At 30.7% G+C, this 22,084-nt stretch overlaps 1 protein-coding gene across 2 annotated transcripts in view; it reads right to left on the reverse strand.

The window, feature by feature from the left end:
- LOC129981593 (cubilin-like) overlaps window positions 1–22,084 on the reverse strand; it is a 134,147-nt gene that overhangs the window by 62,869 nt on the left and 49,194 nt on the right. For both annotated transcript variants that reach the window (XM_056092500.1, XM_056092499.1), the window contains exons 7-14: window positions 20,665–20,882; window positions 13,789–14,178; window positions 12,227–12,449; window positions 11,819–11,964; window positions 9,999–10,373; window positions 3,467–3,607; window positions 1,294–1,530; window positions 1,065–1,184 (exon numbers count right to left, since the gene is read on the reverse strand). In XM_056092500.1, the coding sequence (XP_055948475.1) occupies window positions 1,065–1,184; window positions 1,294–1,530; window positions 3,467–3,607; window positions 9,999–10,373; window positions 11,819–11,964; window positions 12,227–12,449; window positions 13,789–14,178; window positions 20,665–20,882 (1,850 nt within the window). The remainder of the gene's footprint in view (window positions 1–1,064; window positions 1,185–1,293; window positions 1,531–3,466; window positions 3,608–9,998; window positions 10,374–11,818; window positions 11,965–12,226; window positions 12,450–13,788; window positions 14,179–20,664; window positions 20,883–22,084) is intronic.

A 22,084-nucleotide genomic window follows, 5' to 3' on the forward strand; every position in this document is an offset into this window, starting at 1 on the left:
TTTAGTTTAAATAGATAATAAATTTTAGTTGCGATTTCGAAACTGTTTTGTTTCGTTTTCATTTTAGTTTCGTTTTCAAACTTTTTCTTACTTTAGATTGGTTACTATATATATATATATATATATATATATATATATATATATATATATATATATATATATATATATATATATATATATATATATATATATATATATATATATATATATATATATATAATGTTTGATATACATAGAGAACTTTATTATATTGTGTTTAACATATATAGACAATTTTATATATCATAAAAGTGATTTATATGCCAATTTTTTACCTTTAATATTAATAATTCAAAAGGATATCAAGTTTTTGTTCTGTTTTTTGCATAATTTTTCATATTGTTAAAAAAAACATCGCATTGTATTAAGTTCTTGATTAAGTCAAATTATTAAATCAGTGTTATTCAGCGACGAATTTAGGCATTTTGCCGACCTGTGGGTGCACATTAAGGTACCTATAAGATGACCAATTTAGTTTCACATTAACGCATTTTTTACAAGTTAATGCTTTATTTTAGGTTAATAATTTTTTGACTTTAAAAACAACTATATTTTCTTAAAATTAATATTTATCAATTAAGATTCCATATGTCCAGCATATATAAAAATATTATTAAAGAAGAGGTTCGTTATTTATTAATATTTTAATAAAGTAATATACAGAACATAATGAATTATATTGGAACATGAGCATTTATACTTGATTAAGTGTTAACGTAATATTTATATTCTATTATTCACATTTTTATTTTTTTTACACGCTTATTTATATAGCGACAAGAAAAATAAGTTTTTAATCGACTTGGCTTGTGGCCCTTTTTCATCGACTCTAGGCAACTGCTTCATTGAAAATCTGCCACTGGTATTATCCAGGAAGTATCGGGCCTTATTTAAAGCTTTTGAACATTTGATTGAAATATGAAGGACATTCCTGAATTTGCAGATCCAAGTTTACACTAAAGCGTCTAACACACGTCTCGAAATTTAAGGTGACCCGATTGCAGGTGCACAAATTTCCATCTTACCGAGAGCAGGTGAGCACGGCAGCTGCCTGTAGACGGCGTAAAATCCTTTGTCTGACAGCTGATCATCACTTTCGAACGTCACATTCACCTCCCGGGGATAGCCGTAAAATGTAACAGTTCCTGTTGTGTACATAAAACGAATCATTTATTATCATACACGAAATAAAAAAAGAAATGGTGTTTACAATACGTTTTTCAAAATATTGGATGACACAAGTGGAAAGATTACTTTTCTGTCCCAACAGCTGTGGTCCACAGTACTTGATTCCATTGATGCGCAGGAAATCTCTCTCACAGAGGGCATTCTCAGCGTGTAAGGCGAATTCCAGAAATTGGAAAGTGATGCGGCAATGTTCGGGTAGTGCCATGAATCTGTAGACGCACCTACGTGAACTTGGATAAGGCTCTGGGAATCCTGGGCTCTGAATTGTGCCACTGCCATTATTGAATGTGAGATCGCAGCCGCCTAACACATGAAAACGAAATTCTATCAAACACAACTCGCAAATTTTTGAAAAAAAGTACCTCGAATATTACATGTCAGACGTAGTTAGAATGAACGAATTATATTGATTTAAGTAAAAGGATATTATTTGCTCTGAACAAGAAATGATTAGATAACACCCTTTTTTGCTGAAAATCATTGACTGAAATCCATAAAATAGCCGCTTATTATCAAATTAATATATTTTCAAAATGTTACGAATAAAATGTGAAATTTAAAATAAAATAAATACATTTCTCATTAATCTTTTGCTCTCGGATGGCTCTTCTCAGGCACCTTTCAAGACGATCCGATTATCTTGATATTTTACTCATTTACTTTTTAATTTTGATTGTTAAAAATATACAGAGTGAAGAAGATGTAGATTAATTTTATACATTTATTTCGAAGCAATAAATTATCCTTGTATTACACGAATCATTAAGAATCAGACTATTTTTCCGAGTGCAAAAATTTAACTTTTACCTCATCGCGATTCATTGTGGACATTATTATGTTAAGAAACATAATTACTTTCTATATTCATATTCTTTTAACAAAAGCGGGAATTGTGGAGGAATTTTCATTTTGACAATTTTATCTTTCAACAAATGAATATTGACATTTTGGCTTTTATCTAGTAAATTCATATACAGATATATTTGAATCTCTGCTCTAGATTTGAATACTTAGACTTAATCTCAACTAAATTATCGTTTCTATAATTTTGACTTTTTTATTGTATAAGCGAAACATTGAAAATTCAATTTTCTGCATTTTCTTTCTCTTTTAGCCATATTTACTTATACATCTTGAGTTTAATTCCTTTAAAGCCCTTGTAAATGAGGTGAATTAGCATTTTTAATAAAAGTATGGAGATAAAAATAGAAAAAAATTAATTACAACATAATAACGAAGGATTCTTAAATAAGCTTATTGTTTCCTTTCTACAATTATAATTTCATTTGCTGAATTTATGACACTCACCGGCTAGTAAATTCAGAAACGAACACTTCTAGTATAAAGGGCATTTATTAAATATTTAATTCTTTTGCTGAATTCCTGAAAGTCGGTGGTTGATAAGCTAAAAATATATTTAAAAAGAAAAAAGAGCATAAGGAAAAGTACTTTCCTTATAGAATACATTCATTTCAAGGCTAAAAATGAAATTTCATTTTTGGCGCAATAAATAATGGTTAATATAAATTACTTCTAGCCTTATTAAAAGAAAATTAAATGGTAGTCGAAGTGACGATTCTGCGGACGAAAGCATTAGTTTTCCCTTTTTCCCCTTTCCCGTTCTTAAAACTTCACTCATTTAACTCGATAACAACTGTCTAAAAATAAATATCATTTATCTCATATACAAGAGTATTTATGCAAATTCTACCTTTTATTTATCTTTAATAATAATGAATATTCTTTTTTTATATATGTATATTATCTGAGTTTGCATTTTAGAGATTTCCAAATCATTTCTTTTTTCGAAAAATGACCTTGAACAGAAAAAATAATTATTAGTTTCTTTTGAGGCAAAACGAAACCGAAACTAGATATATGCCAATTAGAGGAAGTAAAATAATGATGACCGAGAAAGAGCTAGGGGGAATTAAATGCTGAAGTGCCAATGCAAAGTAAGAATTGTTGAAAATTCAACCAAGGCAAAGTTTAAAAAGAGAAAGCATTGCTTTTCTGCCACTGGTGTTTCATCCAGCTTGCGTAGAAGCGAAATTCTAATGCTTTTAAGAATTATTCGATCACTTAATATTAATATTTGTTGATGCTGTCATCATTAATAATAATAACAATATCATACAACATATTATTATTATAACTAATAATATTAATAATTACTGATGCTTGTTTCTCTGATTTGCTGCATTTAAAAAGAAAGTGTTTTTTACAGAAAGAAAAGTACCTGCAACAGCTGGCAGCGTGACTTGGTCCGTGAGTGGTGCACAGTCCATTTGCTGTCCTCGAATATGAAAACCGGGCCGTGAAGTTGCGCCATCCGAATGGAACTCTAGAGTCACTTCAGAATCTTCAAATGGGATGATTCCTAAATATTGAACAGAAAATGCATTTGTCTCAATGCATTGATAACAAGTGGATGTGGTCGGGCTATTATTCTCTTAGCAATTATCACCGATCCATTAACAAAAATCGTAATAGGAAATCAGATAAACATTTGCAAAGTACTTAAGAAATAAAAAAAAAGACATTATTTGTAATACAATTTAGATGTAAATATATAGTAATATTAAAATTCTCGTTTCCTCATAGTGGGATCTTCTCCACCCAGATAATTTTCACAAAAATTCAAAACAAAACACATCACTAAAATGTAAATAATAAAAATTGCAGACCGCAACTCATTAAACTTTATTATAATTCATCATAAAAGATACCAATAAAATTTGATTCGTACTTAAATTTGTTCTTACACCGATAAAACCAGTTAATTTAAGTATATAAAATCTGTCTCAATGACTAGTCGCCAAAAGGGAAGCTGAGATTCCGATAATGACGCCAGCCAAAAGGAGGGTATTTTTAACTACACCCAACGTTATAAACGTTTATGGACGATTATATGCAAGTACTGATGTTTATTTAAGTGATAAATCTCATTCACGGGAAATTCCTTTTAAATCGAATGATAATACTTTTTCGAAGTAATTTTCTGATAATATAATTGAAATTCACTGTGAATTTTGCTAATATTCTTGTAACAGATATATTTATGAAATTTATAACTATACAGCTACTTTAAACCCTGTTTCCTCAAGAAGATAATAATAAATAACATTATAGATGAATAACTGAATAAAAGAAACTATCAACTTTATTTCAAATTATTTATTATTTTTTAAAAGTAAATTTAAAGTGATTAATGTCTCTTGATATTCTAATGTATAAGGTATATCATGAAGCATAATAGTTTGAGTCACATTAAGGGGGTATTGAGCTGACATTATTTTTAACATGTTTTTCAAAAATATTTTAATAAAATATTTTTTTGTAAAGATTAAAATTTAAACCATTTATTTGAACTAGGAGTATTTCTAAACATAATATGCAAGATGAGTCATAAATTCGTGGAAACTTAAAAAAATTTATAATTACAAAAATTAATACTCGGAAAAAATTTCGGTTTGTGCGAACATAACCAGAGGGATATATAATTTTTTTCTATGTACAAAAATAATTTCAAAAGTAGCCGAAAGATGGCTCTCACATTTCGTATTAAGCAAATCTGGATAACCATAAACACCTGACTGAAAAGGAGATTCGTCACTCGTTTCAGGCAGCCTTCTATCTTTACCAGATTGGGAGCTGATGTTAAATTTTTCTACAAGAATTGTAAAACCACAACATGGCGAGAATTTGGAAGAGAGAAAGTGTCGAAGATGCAAAAAGCCCATTTCATTGAAAAGGATACTGCATTTTGAGGAAACGGAGAAATAGAAGGACCATCCACGAAGTGGTAGACCATCCTTGAGCACGGACTGTGACCATGTTGTAAAAAGCATTTTGGAATAATCTGCAACCGAGACATCAACGAGAAGTAACAGTAGTACTCATGGTTACGGGAGAATAACAGGGATTTTGGAATCGTCGCTTCGATGCATACTGCTTGGAATCATGGATCGGTATCCATATAAGATGCACCCAATACATTCAGATAAAAGACTGAACTTTGTTATATGGGCTTGGTACAAATGGAATGTGATCCACAATAGTTGGTGAAAGTTATACAATCGGAAGAAGCCAACTTTTCACTATATGGTGACATCAATAGACAAAACGGTCGTACCTTGGCGACGTTAAGCTCTCATGGATAATTGATCAAGCCACTACATTTTCCTCATGTGACTATTTGGCTTGGTGTCCCAACCTCTTTCAATTCTGGGCTTTTCTTTTTCTAAAGAACGTTGTCCTGTCGGCGGAAAACTTGTGCATCACTCCAGATCGATGTATTACGCTTTTTCGTGACTACATTGTGCCGACATTGTTGAAAGTCAAGACATTTCAACAGCACACTTTCTCTGAAGACTAAGTGATAAGTAGAAGTTGTAAGTTTAAGTGACCCTCATGATCAACAGACTCTATCCCAACAGATTTTTCGATATAGGATACTTGATGTCTTTTCTGTACAGAGGCTCGCCGGCCCCTTTAATGGAAATGAAAGATTCCGTTCAACGAACCGTCGGAGGCATCGATGCTAAACTGTAATAGGCGCAATGATGGAGCTTTTTCATCTAACATCTTGTGATTATGATCATGCTGAATATCTTTTACTTTAAAATAAACGCACAGTGTAAAGTTAATGCGATCTGTTTCATTGTCCATTTGTGCTTCCTGATTGGCATAAAACGGCTCAGTATGGAGTGAGTATCTTCTTTCATTTAATCCTGAAATTAGTTTTTTTACACATGGAAAAAATAACTCCAATGTCACTCTGAACATATTTGCGTAAATCGAACATTTTTTAGCGAATTATTTCTTTTGTTATAAATTTTGGAAATTTGCACGAATTTATAATGGCATCTGTATGCAGCTGACAATAAAAAATGCATTTATGTTTTCAATGATAATAATAACATTTTTAACTAATTACTTTCACTGGTGTTTTTCATATACTTACATAACGTCAATTTTGAGATTCATTAAAACTATAAAACTTCTTAAAAATTTTTTTATCACGATTAAAAACAAAAAAATATTGAATTTCGAGATTCCATTCTATTTCTATAATTGAAAAATAATTATAAATAGTTAAGCTGTGGAGCGAAAGGCAATGATTAATGAAGAAGGGACTAATTCATAATCTCAAAATTTGCTTTTCACGCAGGAGTATTGATAAATCGAGATTTTTTTACTAAATTAATGTCAAACATTATTATAAGTCAGTCATTTAATTACCATAAAAAATTATTAAAAAAAGCATATACAGTTCTTTTGAAGTCCAAAAAGGGAACAGGGGTATTTATAATATTGCAATACTTTCATTTAAATATAAAACATTGTAGTCTATTTTTAATACATATAATAATAATATTTTTCAGTACTATTGTTGGATCTATCTAATTTAGTATTATTCTCTTCATTTTTTTTCAATTGAAACGTGCCTGTAAAGAAATCAGGAAATACCTACTAGTGCTGTCTTTCTATGAGAATTAAAAAGAAAAAGAACTCCTGGTCCTTTTTTTGAAGCTGCACGATACACGAATTTCAGTTGCCAGCACATGGGTTTTCTTGAAAGAGCAGATAAAACAATGGGGCGCACTCCTCAAAATAATAATAAAACATTTCAAACAACTGTACTGAACATTGAATTAGGGTCTTAAAATCTATTTCTGAGCTCTTGTTCACATATTGGCTGTCCATTCTCCATTGTATTGCCACAGAAAGGAATGTTCTACAAGACGCTGATATCTAGGAATTTAAGCCTAGAGACTGATTCTTAGAATGCAAGCCAGAAGTTTGATTGGAAAAGTTAAAAACAATTTCGATACTCTTTTTGTTGATATTTTCTCTTTTTGATCAGCTTCAAAATTCAGTCAATTTAACATTTAATGACAAGCAAAAGACTGAACATTGCTTCATAATAAAATAAAAAATATCAAGTTTTAAACGGTTAAGGGTTATATTTTTAAGAAATAAGCCTGTTTCAATGTATTTCAATACAGATTTTTAATCTGCCATTCCTTGGTTAAAGTTTTTCATTTCCCAACTTTGAACATTAAAAAGTTTTCATTACAATTAAGAATTAAAATTTTAAACAAATTTTCGATCAAAAGATAAACAATTTTCTAACCTCTATTTCGATACCTCCAAATCTCAAAGAAACTAATAAACCTTATATGATAATAACCCTAATAGATGAACAGCATCCTTTTACATGAATCTTTATTTCCGATTTGTCTTCTAATACTGGAGAAGAGGTTTAAAAAGGTTGGCATTAAAGAGATCCCATTATATTTCAGACAAAGACGTAATTGGCTGAAGAATGCGTTTTGCATAGTAAAAATCATGTTAGACGAGATATGCGTTATCGTAAGAATTTACGTTTCAAACATGTTCTCATTTGTAAATGTGCCTAATGTTAGTGAGATGTTTTAAGTTTCCCACTTTTTATATAAATAATAGGTAAAAGAATATACTTGCTTTTCTAAATAGTTTTTTTTAAATATGAAATTGCTAAATTTATTTTAACATGTAACAACGGGCTGTTATAACATTGTATATGAATAGTTACAACTTCTCTTCTTATGAATTTACATTGTATGAGAACGCGTTCTAAGAGAATTTTTAACATCTCCACACTTGCAAAGCTTAGTTTGAAAACAAACGAATAAAATGAACGAGATAATATCCGTATTAATCAACAGCATCCTTTTGCATGAATCTTTTTTCCCGATTTTAATTCTAATCCTCGACGTGGCGTCAGATCGGTTAGGGTTGTTAGAGGCATCACGTGCAGTCGAGAACACGTGCAATCGACAAGGTTACGAAGGGACTGATTCTGAATGTTGGGTGATTTTTGCCAAAAATTAAGAATGACTATCGATGCAACATATTTATTTCTTAAGTTTTTTTTATTAAGATTTAGCAAGAACAGATTTTTTCGGATTGTCTCTTATACTTACATTTTCAATTTCGACAAAATTCAAGGAACGATTTTACCAACTTATTCTAAGAGTCGAGATTCTTTTAAAGATTGGCAGGAAAAACCAACCATATCTCGCAGTTATTTTTTTAGTTGCGAAGTTTTATTTTATTCCAAATACTTAAAAGAACGATAAAAATTCATTTAATAACCTTACTGCTTCTTGAAAATGATGTTAAAAGTTTAAAATGTCTTCAAGATGCCACTGCTCAAAATTTTTAAGTATTTGTTTTAAAAGTTTAAATGCAGAATCGCCGTTTAAACTTGCTTTAAATGTCGAAGGAAAAGGTGAACAAAGAGAAATAAAACACATGAAAAGTCTGAAAAGTTCGGTGTTTATGACTGAGATAAAAATAGCAACTTTTTGTGAAATTGATTGATTGAAAATTTTGGAATAATATTAAATAAAAGGCCGAAACAACAATTAAAAAATATTTAAGAACTAATCATTTAAGAAATGTATCGTCTGTCATAGTAAGAAAGAATTCTCTGAAACTTAATGAAATAATGCAAAATATTTGTCTGAATATCTCTACATGTACTACTCTACATATCTCTACATGTGTCCCCTCTACATTCTGCTAGAGTCCAAGATTAATTTATTTTCAGTTTTTTTTTCCATCTTTCATAACAATACTTTTTATTTCGGATTTTGTTATGTAACTGACATTCTCCTTTTTTCAATCTTCACATTTTCTCTTCATTTAGATGAGAGTAAGAATAGGAGAATGCTATCTATTTTAATGCATAGTAATATATAAAAAATTAATAAAAATGTAGAATATAAAATGTTTTGTAGTTTATTTGTTTTCAAAATGCTGCGCTTAAAGAAACTGGTTACCTAAATCAGAATACCAGTTTTCTTGAGCACAATTAAAACGAAAGTGCGTTTTGTTATCACATCAACATGTGAAGTATGAATTCAACAACGGTATTTTTTATATTGTACAGTTTTTCTTCCTTACTTCAATTACTATACAAAAACAAGTAACCTTAGCGTTTGTTCTTTTTAAACCAACATTTAATGTCTTTATTTATTATTATAACGTGTACCAATTTATATGCTATTTTATGAGCACTATTAGAGGCTATAATTGCTTCCTTGGAAGGAAGTTCAAAATAATAAGATTATTATAAATAACGTTTGCAACAGACAACTGTTCGTCTAAACTGCAACTTAAGAACTTTTAGACAAAAAGAATCAAAATAAATTCTTTAACCTTATTTATAAATTTAATAAAACCATTCTAGCAAACTGCAGACTAAGAAATTTCTTCTCTCAGGATTTAATAACAGGTTTTGAAACTTAGTTTAAATAATATAAGGGTTATCATTCTTTTGTTAAATTATTTAATGACTGATATCTAAATATAAGCACTTGTTCTTTAAATGCAACCATATAATTCTAGTTCAGAAAATGATTCCATATTCCACATCCACATAAAGACAACATGAATTGCTTATTTTACGACCCAAATATTTGACAGAATCGTGCTTATAATACCTACCAAATTCAGCAATTCTCACCTATTAATGAAAAAAAAACCCCTTTGTTCAGTGATGCTCATCATCGTGTTATATTACTAACTTTGGATGCATTTCTTTTACTTTATCTCATTTGTATCTTATATCAACCCTTTCACTACTAACTTTACCCAACCCGGCCGTGAAAGCTCAATACTAATAAGAGAAACCGACCCCCAAAAGGACTCATTAGTATAGAACTTGCACGGCAGGGTTGGGCCGGATTAGTAGGGAGAGGGTTAGCTTGATTACTTACTCTTGAGGTTAGATGGGTAGATCCCACACAGTTTCTCTTCCTGTACCTTCAGGTAATCGTACTGACATCCATCACTCGCCTCCACATCGAACGTCAAGAAGGTCAGTTCCAGAGCGCACACACCTGGATGCGCCCGTGATACAGTGTACGTACAGCGAAGGTGTGGATCATAATTGTCCGGGTGGTTGTCGCTGCGGACTTCGAATGTCGATGTTGAGAAATGTTGATCACAGGGCTTGGAGGGAGGTAAGGGTGGTTCTGTGGTTGCAACAGAGCAATCGACTTGTTGAACCCTTATCATGAACCCTGGACGAGAAGTGCCGGAGTCGGAGTGGAATGTCAAAGTCTTCTCATAGTCTTGGAACAAATAGGTACCTAGAAGGTAAACACAGTAGATGTTAACGAAACATGACATCTTTTGTTTAACCAGTTAATAGTTTTTGACGAGTATTCTCGTCATGGAAAAAGTACAACATTTTGCATTATGACGAGCTTATTCAACGGCAACTTAACTAGTTAAGCTGATTTCAACGAAATAGTCAAAAACACCAAAACTGCTGATTGATTTCATACTTGAGGTTTTGTATCAAGAAATACACCAGCACTGCTTAGGTCTATGATTGCAATTAAGTAGTAAGTTCTTGAGGTTTTCGTAATATATAATGATGAGTCTTACAGTGTTATAAGTGATATGTGTAAATGCATACATACTCTTTAATAGCTAACTATTAAATAATAAACATACATTTATGAGGAAAATGACAAAAAATGAGCCCTGCTTCAGGTCCTTGAACTTAATTTGGATGGATACAGACATCTATGCTATCTAAAGGCATTTTTGCATGTTTCAATTCTGGATATACAATGATCAGAAGCTTAAACATTCTTTTTTTCTCTCTCTTTCATTGACTCAAATATAATAAAAATACAAACTTTTAAAATAATGGAAAAAATTTCTGAAAGAGGGTTATAAGAATAAAAATTAGAAAAGCATTTAAAATTAATTTTGAATGTTCAGTAGACGCTGCAGTTCCAGTCCAGTGAACTGGGTGGTTGATGCTTTTACCTTGTTAAAACTGAAATTGATTCGAGAAGAATAGATGAAAAGTAAAGCGACGGTGGCTTTGAATATTTGTTGCACATTAAAAAAAAAACTGTTTTTGAAGAATGTTTCAAACGGTAAAAGGAAAATAATTTAAAAACTACTTTAGGTGAGCAATTCAAACGCATTTTAGACGGTTAAAGTAATGTAATGATCAGATTTAATGCTTTTAACATAATCAAGTTTATAGGCTGGTAGTCGGTAATGTATTATTATTTATAATCGGTAATTTATGTGATGCATCCTGCGAAATGCATGATGCATAATTCGCTCAAAACCCTATACAGAGGGTTGATTTAGAGCTATGAAATTTGGTACTAGGTTATTTCTTTAGTGCTCACTAAGGGAAGAAATGACTAAAAATCTAATTAAAATTTTAATTAAAAGTTACTTGAAATATTAACAGTATTCTTTTGTAAATTAAAAAAAATAGCTTTTCAGTGATATCAGTTTTTTTAACTATAATAAATTTTTAAAATATTTTTGAATATGCTTTATGGCAATGCTTTCCATTGCTTTAATTTATTCGTTATACATTATTAAATACATTTTTGTATGCTTATTATCATTGCTATAATTATGAATATACTTTTAGAAATAATATTAAGACAGATGATTAAAGCAAAAAAAAAATGTAATTAAAAATATTTTTGATTATATGCCCGAATTTTTTTAAAAAGATATTTAATATATTCTTGGATTATAATGGAATATTTACGGGTTGTATTTTCGATGAGTCCGCATATCTTCTCGCCATTGATAGACAAGTAGTCATATTCGCAATCGCTGCTGGATTCTACATCGAAGCGCAGAAACTGCATCTCCAATCGGCACACATCTTCGGAACTGCGTCGAATCACATACCTGGAACAAAAAAGTTTCTTTTTAATGATTTAAGCTCACATTCTTTTTTTTTATCAAATTAACTCCAAAGGTTGGATTCCACATGAAATAAATAATATGAGTTAATCTTAGCCATTATATACATGATTAATAGCTTGACTCGTCTATATCATAAAATATCAACATATAATTCATAGATACTTCAGAAGCGATAATCCATGTATGACCCACAAAATAAGGCTAGAATAAGGTTTAAATCTATAAAAAAACGCTGAAAGATCACCTGCAGTCGACACCATTGTCATAATCTCGTGGATGATTGGGACTGACCAGGATAAAATGCTTGCTGTCGAACACTTGATCGCAGGATGCTGCTGGAGCTAAGGTTGTTGTTGTTGTTGTTGGACAATCCCTTTGTTTTAAAGTCACCTCAAAACCCCGGTCATTGACACTTCCGTCAGAATGGAAATGTATCACGATTTGCTCTGTTTTGAATGAAAAGATACCTGCCGGAGAAAAAAACGATTAAAACATTTTTTTTAAAAAAAATTAACGTATAGTGATTGGTTAAAAGAAAGAAAAAAAATTTTTGATATTTGTTAAGCAATTCACAAACTGTTATAAAGATACATGAAATTCCATCCCAATTTCAAACACTCAGAGTTTCTTCAAGACAGTTACATCGGTGTACATTGCAAAGACTTAAAAAAAATGATTGTTAGGTCATTTTAAATGTTTAGATAATTACTAAATAGCATAATTTACATTCATTTAGGAATAATGACAAATAAAATGGATGATGAGTCAAAATACAAAGCAATTCAAGCAGAGTTATTGCGTATCGAATTGAATACAAATAAATAGGAAAACATATCAAAATTAATAAAATAACTAGAAAATAACAGTTTATAATCTACAACAAGGCCTTTAAAAGTTTATATAATTATAGAGAATTTAAATTCCGAAGCAGCGTAAAATAATGAGATTCGAATGGAGTGGAACTAGATCCATAAGCTTGTAATTTAAAATTATAACATTTCTTAGGGCGTTGCTGTAAGTATTTTTCATGCAGCTATTTTACATTCGGAATGATTAATAGCATTTGTTAGGAACGAAGCCTATAGGCATAACAGTTTGAACAATATGCTTCTATTCCAGGTGGTTCGCCAGAAATATTAGTTATTTGTTTTCAGATGAATCGTTTAGATATAACTTCATGTTCATAATTCTGCAAAATTTTTTTGTATTAAGCCGTGTTGTCTTAATGTTTTACTTATCTGTATTATGTGGATGGATTTCTTTTAAAGGAGAACATCATAGCGCTGTCAGAAACATAAATATCAGGTTCATCTAAAATTCGCGGTAATGTAACCACTTTTTTATACATCTTGTAAACTAGATAAATACGAAACAAAATTCTTCTCTTTTAATTTTAAAGAATGGAAAAAAATTGCGTGATCAGATAATTGCAATTATTGTAGGAAATCAGGCAAGAAAATATTTTTATAAAATTGCCAAAATGCAACAAAAAATGGCACAACTTTTAAACTAGTATTATGGAAAAAGGCAATTTTTAAAATTTTGAAAGCGGTATAAAATTTATTTTTGTGTAGTAATATTTTCAGAAGTTATTGCGGAAATCACCAAAAATTAGTTTGATTATTAATGAGGTGAAACTCTAATTATAATTTCAAAAAAATGTGTCGAATTTAGTAGATGTACGTCAATGGGTCTGACCTGTAGAGCGTCAACACACACATGCACACACGAATATATTCATCTTTATTATTAATATTCATTCAGATGTGAATAGATATAGATAGATTCTTTGCCAATTATACTTACGCTTATTTCCAGCTGTAGTGCTTCCACAGAAGCGGTGGCCGTCTACCTCCAAATAGTCAAACTGGCAGCTCTCCCCCACCTGAATGTGCAAATTGTTGATGGTGATCTCCAACTCGCAGTAGCGTGGATCGGCCCTCAGCACCATCCACCTGCAGTCCACGTTGGGCGGGTAAACATCTGGGAAGCCCGGACTCCGAATCGAATCTTCTGAGCCCATGATGGTCCTGTCGCAGTCCCATGCATTCTGAGCTTTGCGCCCCTTCTCGGTTGCATTGAGGGAAAAATTGCACTCCCGCTGGAAACCCGAGATATGAAAGCCTTTGTCCCCCACCGAACCGTCAGTATCGAAGTTCATCAAAATCTCGTCCAGGTCACCGAAGGAATACATTCCTTAAAGAACAAAGAGAGAATATTTCATTTGAGAAAACTATAGAAACGACACAAACAACAATTACAACTCCTCAGAATTCTGTATTTTTGTCAACATGTCATGAGACTTATCAATAACTTTTATACAATGTGTTAAATACATGGTGTTTTAAAGATATGCATTGATGCATCTGGTAATAATAACATTTATACAATTTTCCATCTAATATTTAATTTGATTTTTTTTTCTGACTTTTACTATCTTTGCAAAGTTATTCTCCAAGAAAATGTAAGGACTTTGTCAATCAAATACCAAAAGATTGTCTTGCACTGAGAAATCTTTAATTTTTGGAGGTGGCAAGAGATTCACAGATGCGAGTGTCAAAACGGTCCACTGTAACTCTCAGCGAGGCCACATAAAGTATCCGATACCTTATAGAAATCAGAAAATGATTTATACACTCTAAATGAAGCAATTTTCGACACTAAATTGCTTTCTTATAAACTGTGTTCTGGCAAATAATTTCAGATGATGATTTGTGGACATTATTTTTACATATGTGACTATTGCCTGTTGCACGTCGTTGGCTATTCTGTGACAAAAGCATCTCGATGTACATGGCATGTCTTTTCGCCGAAAGTGGTTAAATATCAATTGCCTTTAGGAATCTAATCCAATTTTATTTGGTCCTGGATTCGCTGTTATCTTTCTCAATGAATGCAACATCAAGTAACATTAATCATTAAATGCTTGCCGCAGTACAGCATGAATAAATGGTGAAAATTTTTATCGATTAAACTGCAAGTTCAAATAATTTTTTATTACGAAATATATTTGACAACTAACACAGCAAATTTGATTTGTGCTAAAACTGATATGATTTCCTGTTTTACTTTTTCAACTGGCTGTCTTCTGAGATAACTTTCTTTCATTTCAACATTGAACTTTCTTTTTAACGCTGGGAACGCGAAACATTTTCGTGTAAAAAGCGGTTATAAAGTGAAAATAAAATCTGAAAATGAAAGATCAGGAAAAGAAATATTCTATACATTAGGAAACAAGAGATTGATTTTATCTCAAGCACTTTATTTGTCAATGAATACAGAAATAAAGAAAACGAGTTCCGTGTGAAAAAAGTTGCCTGTTTATAGCAGACAAGCGTCAAAAACATATAAATTAAAATTCTCCTGACACCTGCCGTAACTGCAAACTTAATATTTATTAAAATTATTGTATAAATATTATGAAAAAGGCAAAATAAGGTTTGAAAATTTGAATTTTAAGATTGCTATAAAATGCTTTGATACATACATTTTCAAAGTTGAAGTACAAAACAAAAAAAGGGAAAAATATCAAGTTTTCGATTAAGATTAATAAACATCTTAGTTTAGTCTTCATTTTTAAGATACTGTAATGACGTATATTCTGAGAGTTTGCGTAAGATTTTTCTTTTGCTGTACTTCGAAGTTTTAATTGATATGGCTTCTGCACCTAAAAACAAAATCTCGTTTCTTTTTTCATTATTGTAAATAAATAAAAATTTTATTTTTATTTATTTTATTCTTAGAACTACAATAATAATGGAGTAGTAAAATAAGTTTAAAATCTTGTTGTTGTGAAACCTACTTTCTCGAAGGAAATAAAAATATAATAGAGAAAATGGCAGAAAAAAAATAGAAGCTACTCTTTAAATTTTTAGAAACCATTTCATTTGTTTTATTAGTGTAGTTTCAAGCGTTACGAGCTTTATTCTTCTTGGAAATTTCTACGAGACTGAAAAATTCTAAGAATAAAGTGTCTCAGACCTTTAACTACAAAGAAAGTTATCAAGCGTTTACGGATTTTCACATGAAATACTATAATCAAAATTAAAGAAAGGTAAACAGGTTTTTTTTAAAAAAAATGAGATTTATTTAAAATTTTATTTTTCATTTTTCTTCCGATTATTTTCTTTAGTTTTAATGCAGAGTTTTTTTTATCAGGCTTCCAAAAATGCTCTCAGTCATAAGCATCACAGAGTGAATAATTGCTATTTCGAAATTATGACTTTCTTTATTATGAAAACATATTCTTAGTTCAATTTTTGTTAGTCTTTTAGTGACTAAAGTGTGTATTAAAGAAATTTAGCATCATTTCCTACAATCCATACTTTTACTCTACTGTTATTAAATAGAAATGCAAAAAATGCAAATTGATGATTTGCACTTGTCATTGATTGGGGGAGTAAGAGAATATATAATGAAAGAGTTATCCATTCGATTCGGTTTCTCTAAAATAGCTATTGTAATAAAAGAAGATGCGAAAAAAATAGTAAAACTATGACGTGTTACATGTATAATTTCATTTTCCTAAATAGAAGTTTATTTAAGTTTTATAGTTAACGATACTTAAATACTATGTGAATATGAGTACCAACAGAATGCATAAAATACATTTGCAAATGGTTTCAGATTTTTAAAAAAATTGTATTTCCGTTTTTAGCCAAAATATTTTCCAGTAAAGAAAATTTTTTTCTTAATTTATTCTGGATCCCAAAATTTTCTTAAAAAACAAACGTAAACTACTTAATATATTAACTTATTATATTTATTATACCCATTTGTATAGCAACAAGTTATCATCTTTCAGTGACTAAAATGGTTTTCATAATAATTTTTTTGAAATATTCAAAGAAAAAATTAATAAATCTTCTTAATTATGTATTTGAAGCAAGAATATTTCATGGTAAATAAATAGCATAAATTTTAATTAATAAGATTTTATATTACTCTATCTGTATGACGCAATGTATGAAAAAAAACGATCAGCGAAACGACTTCATTTGTGAAGAGATGCAGTCATTTTAGCTCGTCCCATGCACTCACCAGGAAATGGAATACTTAAGATGTAAAAAGGAAGTAACCAAAATTAAATATATATTTAAATCATATGTTCATGGGAACTATTTGCAATTTGTAGAACGTAGTCGAATTTCATTGATATTGAAGTCGAATTCAAATGCTAGAAGATAATTGCTGTTATTAGGATGAATACAAAAAGAAACGACTGGAAAGCCATTTTTAAGAATACTTAACCTTGGCAGTGTGGGATGTCATTGTAAGACAGAAATCCGAAACAAACCGGAGTCATTCATAATTTTTAGTAATGAAAATTTATTACGTAGTTTAATCGTTTGTAAAAATGATGAGCTTTCTGCTTTTGTTTTTAAGCGTTAAGTGCGTCATTTAAATGATTGTGACTGTCCGAACTTTACTGTTTGCCAAAAATTTTAATCTGTATGATTTTCACTGTCTACGTTCTAACTTACTGTTGTATCTATAAGAAAACTGTTATAATTTTTAAAGTGCCTTACAGACATGTTTCTAAAGTTGATCAAGAATATTATATCTTAATTTGAACTCTGATTTTAAATCTGATCTGATCTGACTTTAAGTATTTAAAGAAACATTTCCCTATCGATGAGCTTCAGAAGCCTTCTTTTATAACTTATCATTGAGAACTTAAAATATTTGCATTAACTATAAGAGATCATACATTCATCATATAATTATTTAAAAGTCAATAAAAATGTAAATATTTTAAAAATTTAAATTTGAATAAAAAAATGAATAAATTTTTTTCATTCAAGTTGTTAGAAGAATGCAATTCTTTGCATTTTCAATTTATGATCCATGATGTATTTTAGTTTTCAAACCAAATCAAATTCCTAAATTTATTATTTTTTGAATCAAAACAATTATTTATTGAATTCAATTTATTATATTTACAACCAAGTACATAATTTTTTTTTGGTATTGAGATCAATAATATTTTTGGAGGCAAAAACTATAAATCAATGTACACAACTTATTCTGAAAAAAAAATAATATTCATGTTCCTAGCTCATATATTCAGCTATTATTTAAAAATGGATAATGTGTTCAATCATAAAATTTAATAAATTATTAAGTAGTTTTTTTTCTTCCTGATTTCACCACTCATGCATTTAAAATCTTGCTGAACTAGAAAATATACTACCGATTGGACAATCTTCTAAAAGTTTTTAGAATGATCCTAAAAAAATACCACACATTGTAACAAGCAAAACAAGCATGCCAATCTTATATGGCAGAATTGGTTTCTTTAATGGAAGGGTAATCAGTACAGAAATGTGACTAACAGATTATAATAATCGTTTTTTAACCCATCACATTTCTACATATTTCTACAAATTAAAAATATTAGACCTCGATTCTACAGTCATAACCAGAGGGAGTAGTCTCCCTAAAACTTTCTTGCACACTATCTAATAAAACTTGTCATACCAGAGATCGCCTTACATGGCATTGACGTACAATAGTTACGAAATATTAACTTTTGGCGTACAATAGTTACGAAATATTAACTTTTGACGTACAATAGTTGCGAAATATTAACTTTTGGTGTACAATAGTTACGAAATATTAACTTTTGGCGTACAGTATTGCGAAATATTAACTTTTGGTGTACAATAGTTGTGAAATATTAACTTTTGGCAAGAATTTAGCATTTTTATCGAATCTATTGAAGCGAGTATTTTGGCGATTAAATCCTGGCATGCAGTGAATAGTATCCACAGATCGATTTTGTGATTTAGATACGTTTTACTCTCCACTGAACACACAGATTTGGCATGAAACTGCACTTGTAATCACAAAATCCTATAAAGAATTTGATATATTTAAATCTTTGTGTTTTTGAATGATCGTGTTTACATGTTTCTTAAAATACAGACCAACAGACAATCAGCCTGTAGTTGGATTTGGTTCAACATTTCTAAAATGTCGACATTATAGATGGTAGATCTGTGAACCGAATTTTATCTAGGCTCTATTTGTTCTGTAATTATCGTGCTAATTTATATTCGAACAGCTGGACATCTTCAGAACAGATTTTACTCAAAATTGATAGAAATCTGCTAATTTAGTTTAAAGATCGTATACCAAATTCCAACCATCTAATTCAAACCGTAATCTTTGTCGCAGACAGACAGACGGACATTTTCTAAAAATGTGTTTTTCGAACTCAGGGAAGTTTAAAACGTAGAGATTCGTCAAAATGTCGAGTTCTCATTTTTTGACGATTATTATATTTTCTCAGTACTACGTATACGAGAACGGGGGAAAAATAGAAAGAAAAAAGAAACTCTGGACGCGCATTTTGCAAACTATATCATATCTCATACTGATATGACTAGATATTTATCATCTTTTAGTCAAGTATCCTTTTTAGCATACTTTATTGGTTTTCTGTAAGGAAGAGATAATGAATTTAATGCTAATATTGTGATGGAGGGTTAAAGGGACATAAATGCATTGTATATAGGGGAAAGCGCTTTTCGTTAATGGCTAATAATCATAACAGGCGATTGACTAAAAGAGGGTACATATCGCTTAATATCGGTATGAGGCATGTTATAATTTACAAAATGCACGTTCAGAATGGCAGTCACATCACTTGGATTTAGTGAAAAGGAGCTGCTTTTGGTTAAGAAACGAATGGAAGTAATACTGATTTTATATCATGTTCATAGAATCTTCTATGATTACAGCTATTTTACTTTCTCATATCGGAATACAAAGCATTATCATCGTCAAAAAATTCGAACTCGAGATTTTGACGAATTCCCTCGTTTTAGATCACCCACCCTGAGGTTGGAAACTTTTTTGGGGAAATTATATCTATTTGTTTGTGCATCAGACCGTCTGCCTGTCCGTGACAAAAATAATTTTAAAACGCTCTGATCTAGACAGATGAAATTTGATATAGGGTCTTTATATCAAATTTGCAGATTTTTATCAAATTTTGAGCAAAATCCATTCAGATGAAGTCTGTTAGGCTGGCTGTTCGAATATAAGTTTGCACGATGACTTCAAAAAAAAAGAACTTGACAGATATAATTCGTTGTATAAATTTAGCATTTATAGTGCAGACACTTTACAAATCTGGAACCAAGGCTAAGGAGAGATGGACTGTCCGTCGGTCTGTATTTTCAGAAGCATGTCATTGCGATAACTCAAAAATGCAATGATTTAAGTATACCATATTCGATATGTGATTTTGTGACTACCATTGTAGTTCTTTCGGTTTCATTCCGATGGGGAAAACACATCTAAAACAGAAATTCAATTTTCAAGTATCTATTACTTAATGTCAGGAATGAATCGTGAAAAAATGGTTAAGGATCACACGATACATTCAGTAAAACTGCTAAATTCAAGCCAGAGGTTAATATTTCATAACCATACAAGGCGTTGTCTGCCTGCCTTACCGAAGGACCCTAATTTTTAGTGGTGGGGGATACCCTTTATTAGAGAGTTTGGTGAGACCCCTCTCGCTAGTTAAAAGATGATTTTCTCACATAGACCTTCATTCTATTACAATGCATTATAATGCTCAAAGAAAGATTATAATAAAGAAGGACATAAAGTGGGTGAAAAAATTCGATGTTTAATCGAATTTGATATGAAATGAAAAAGTCTACTCACGAGTCATTCCGCTTTCGATCGTGCCACACAACCTCTCTTCGGCAATCTGCAAGTAATCATTCTCGCACACCTCCCCCTCCTGCAGTTTGAAATCCAGAATGGTGATCATCAGCTCGCAGACCAGAGGGGAGGACTTCATCACCCGGTAGCGGCAATTCAGATCGTCTGCGTAGGCGTCTGTCGGGTAGCCCGGACTCTTCAGCTCAAACTCCGCTGTCCTGAAAATCAAAGAAGACATTCCTTTTTGTAACCGATTTTACACTTGCTTCTTGATGGCCAAAACTTTCATATTTTGTAGCAAATCGTGAACTTTTGAGTCATCTTGTTCATATTACTCTGCGTTGTTATACTCAAAATTTAATGATAAGTGTTTAATATAATTAAATTTGCATTTTATAACAGTGGCTCCATCTGATAGCGAACTGGAGAAAGTTGATTTTAAAATTTTGTCGTGTTGATAACAATTAGTTATACATTAAAATTAAAAATTAGAAAATAATTAAAATAAAATGCCTACCTTATATTAAAGGAACGAAAGTGTATTTTTAAAAATTGTTTTCAGTTCATTTGTTTTCTTTCTTTCCTACTTGCACTTGTAAAATATCACATACTAAACATCGAATACGCTAAGCCAATTTAATTTTAGAATCCATTGTGCATTTTACAGTCCGATTTCTATGATCGGAGCTATGATCAAGCTTTTGAAATATTTATTTATTTTGCAAATAGTAAATGACTTGTGATGTGAAGATATAAATATATGAAATGAAGTAAATACCTCATTGAAAATATTACATGAAACCAAAAAAAAAGAAAAAAAAAGGAGGTTTCAGGCTAATGTTGCAGCATTTTCCATTTCAATAGTGCTTACTTAATATTCCATTTACATTTTTAAAATTCTGTTTTTCGTTTAGCTCGAGGTTAGCATACATTATGTCGTGGCTGGTTCGTGAGTGCTTTGAAAAAAATTAGGCAAATAGAAAACTTAACAAATTTATTGCAGATTCGTTCGAGTTACTCTGCTCAGTCACTCCTTCTCCTCCAAGAGCCAACACTCGAATGACATCACTCCTTTTAATTACACTCGCGCTAGTTGCCTAGCGCCATCTATGAACGTTTATTGCCTAACGCTTCAAAATCCAATCACTACACCCCCAACGTAAGAGTAATGTTTATATGAAAACATAAACATACCTCTGAATTAAAATTATGAATTGGATTTTAAAACGTATCTAATAACATCAAATTATCCAAATAAAAATAAACACAAATGCAAAGTTAACTCGAATGAATAACTTATAAACATTTAAGAAAGCAACGAGGTAAAATAAGAAATGCACAATTGAATATAAATACCATCTTGATAATAAGAAACTCAATTATCTGTTAATATACATTAATATGTACTCAATAACTATAT

Source organism: Argiope bruennichi, chromosome 8, assembly GCF_947563725.1.
Source record: "Argiope bruennichi chromosome 8, qqArgBrue1.1, whole genome shotgun sequence".
Classification (NCBI taxonomy): domain Eukaryota; kingdom Metazoa; phylum Arthropoda; class Arachnida; order Araneae; family Araneidae; genus Argiope; species Argiope bruennichi.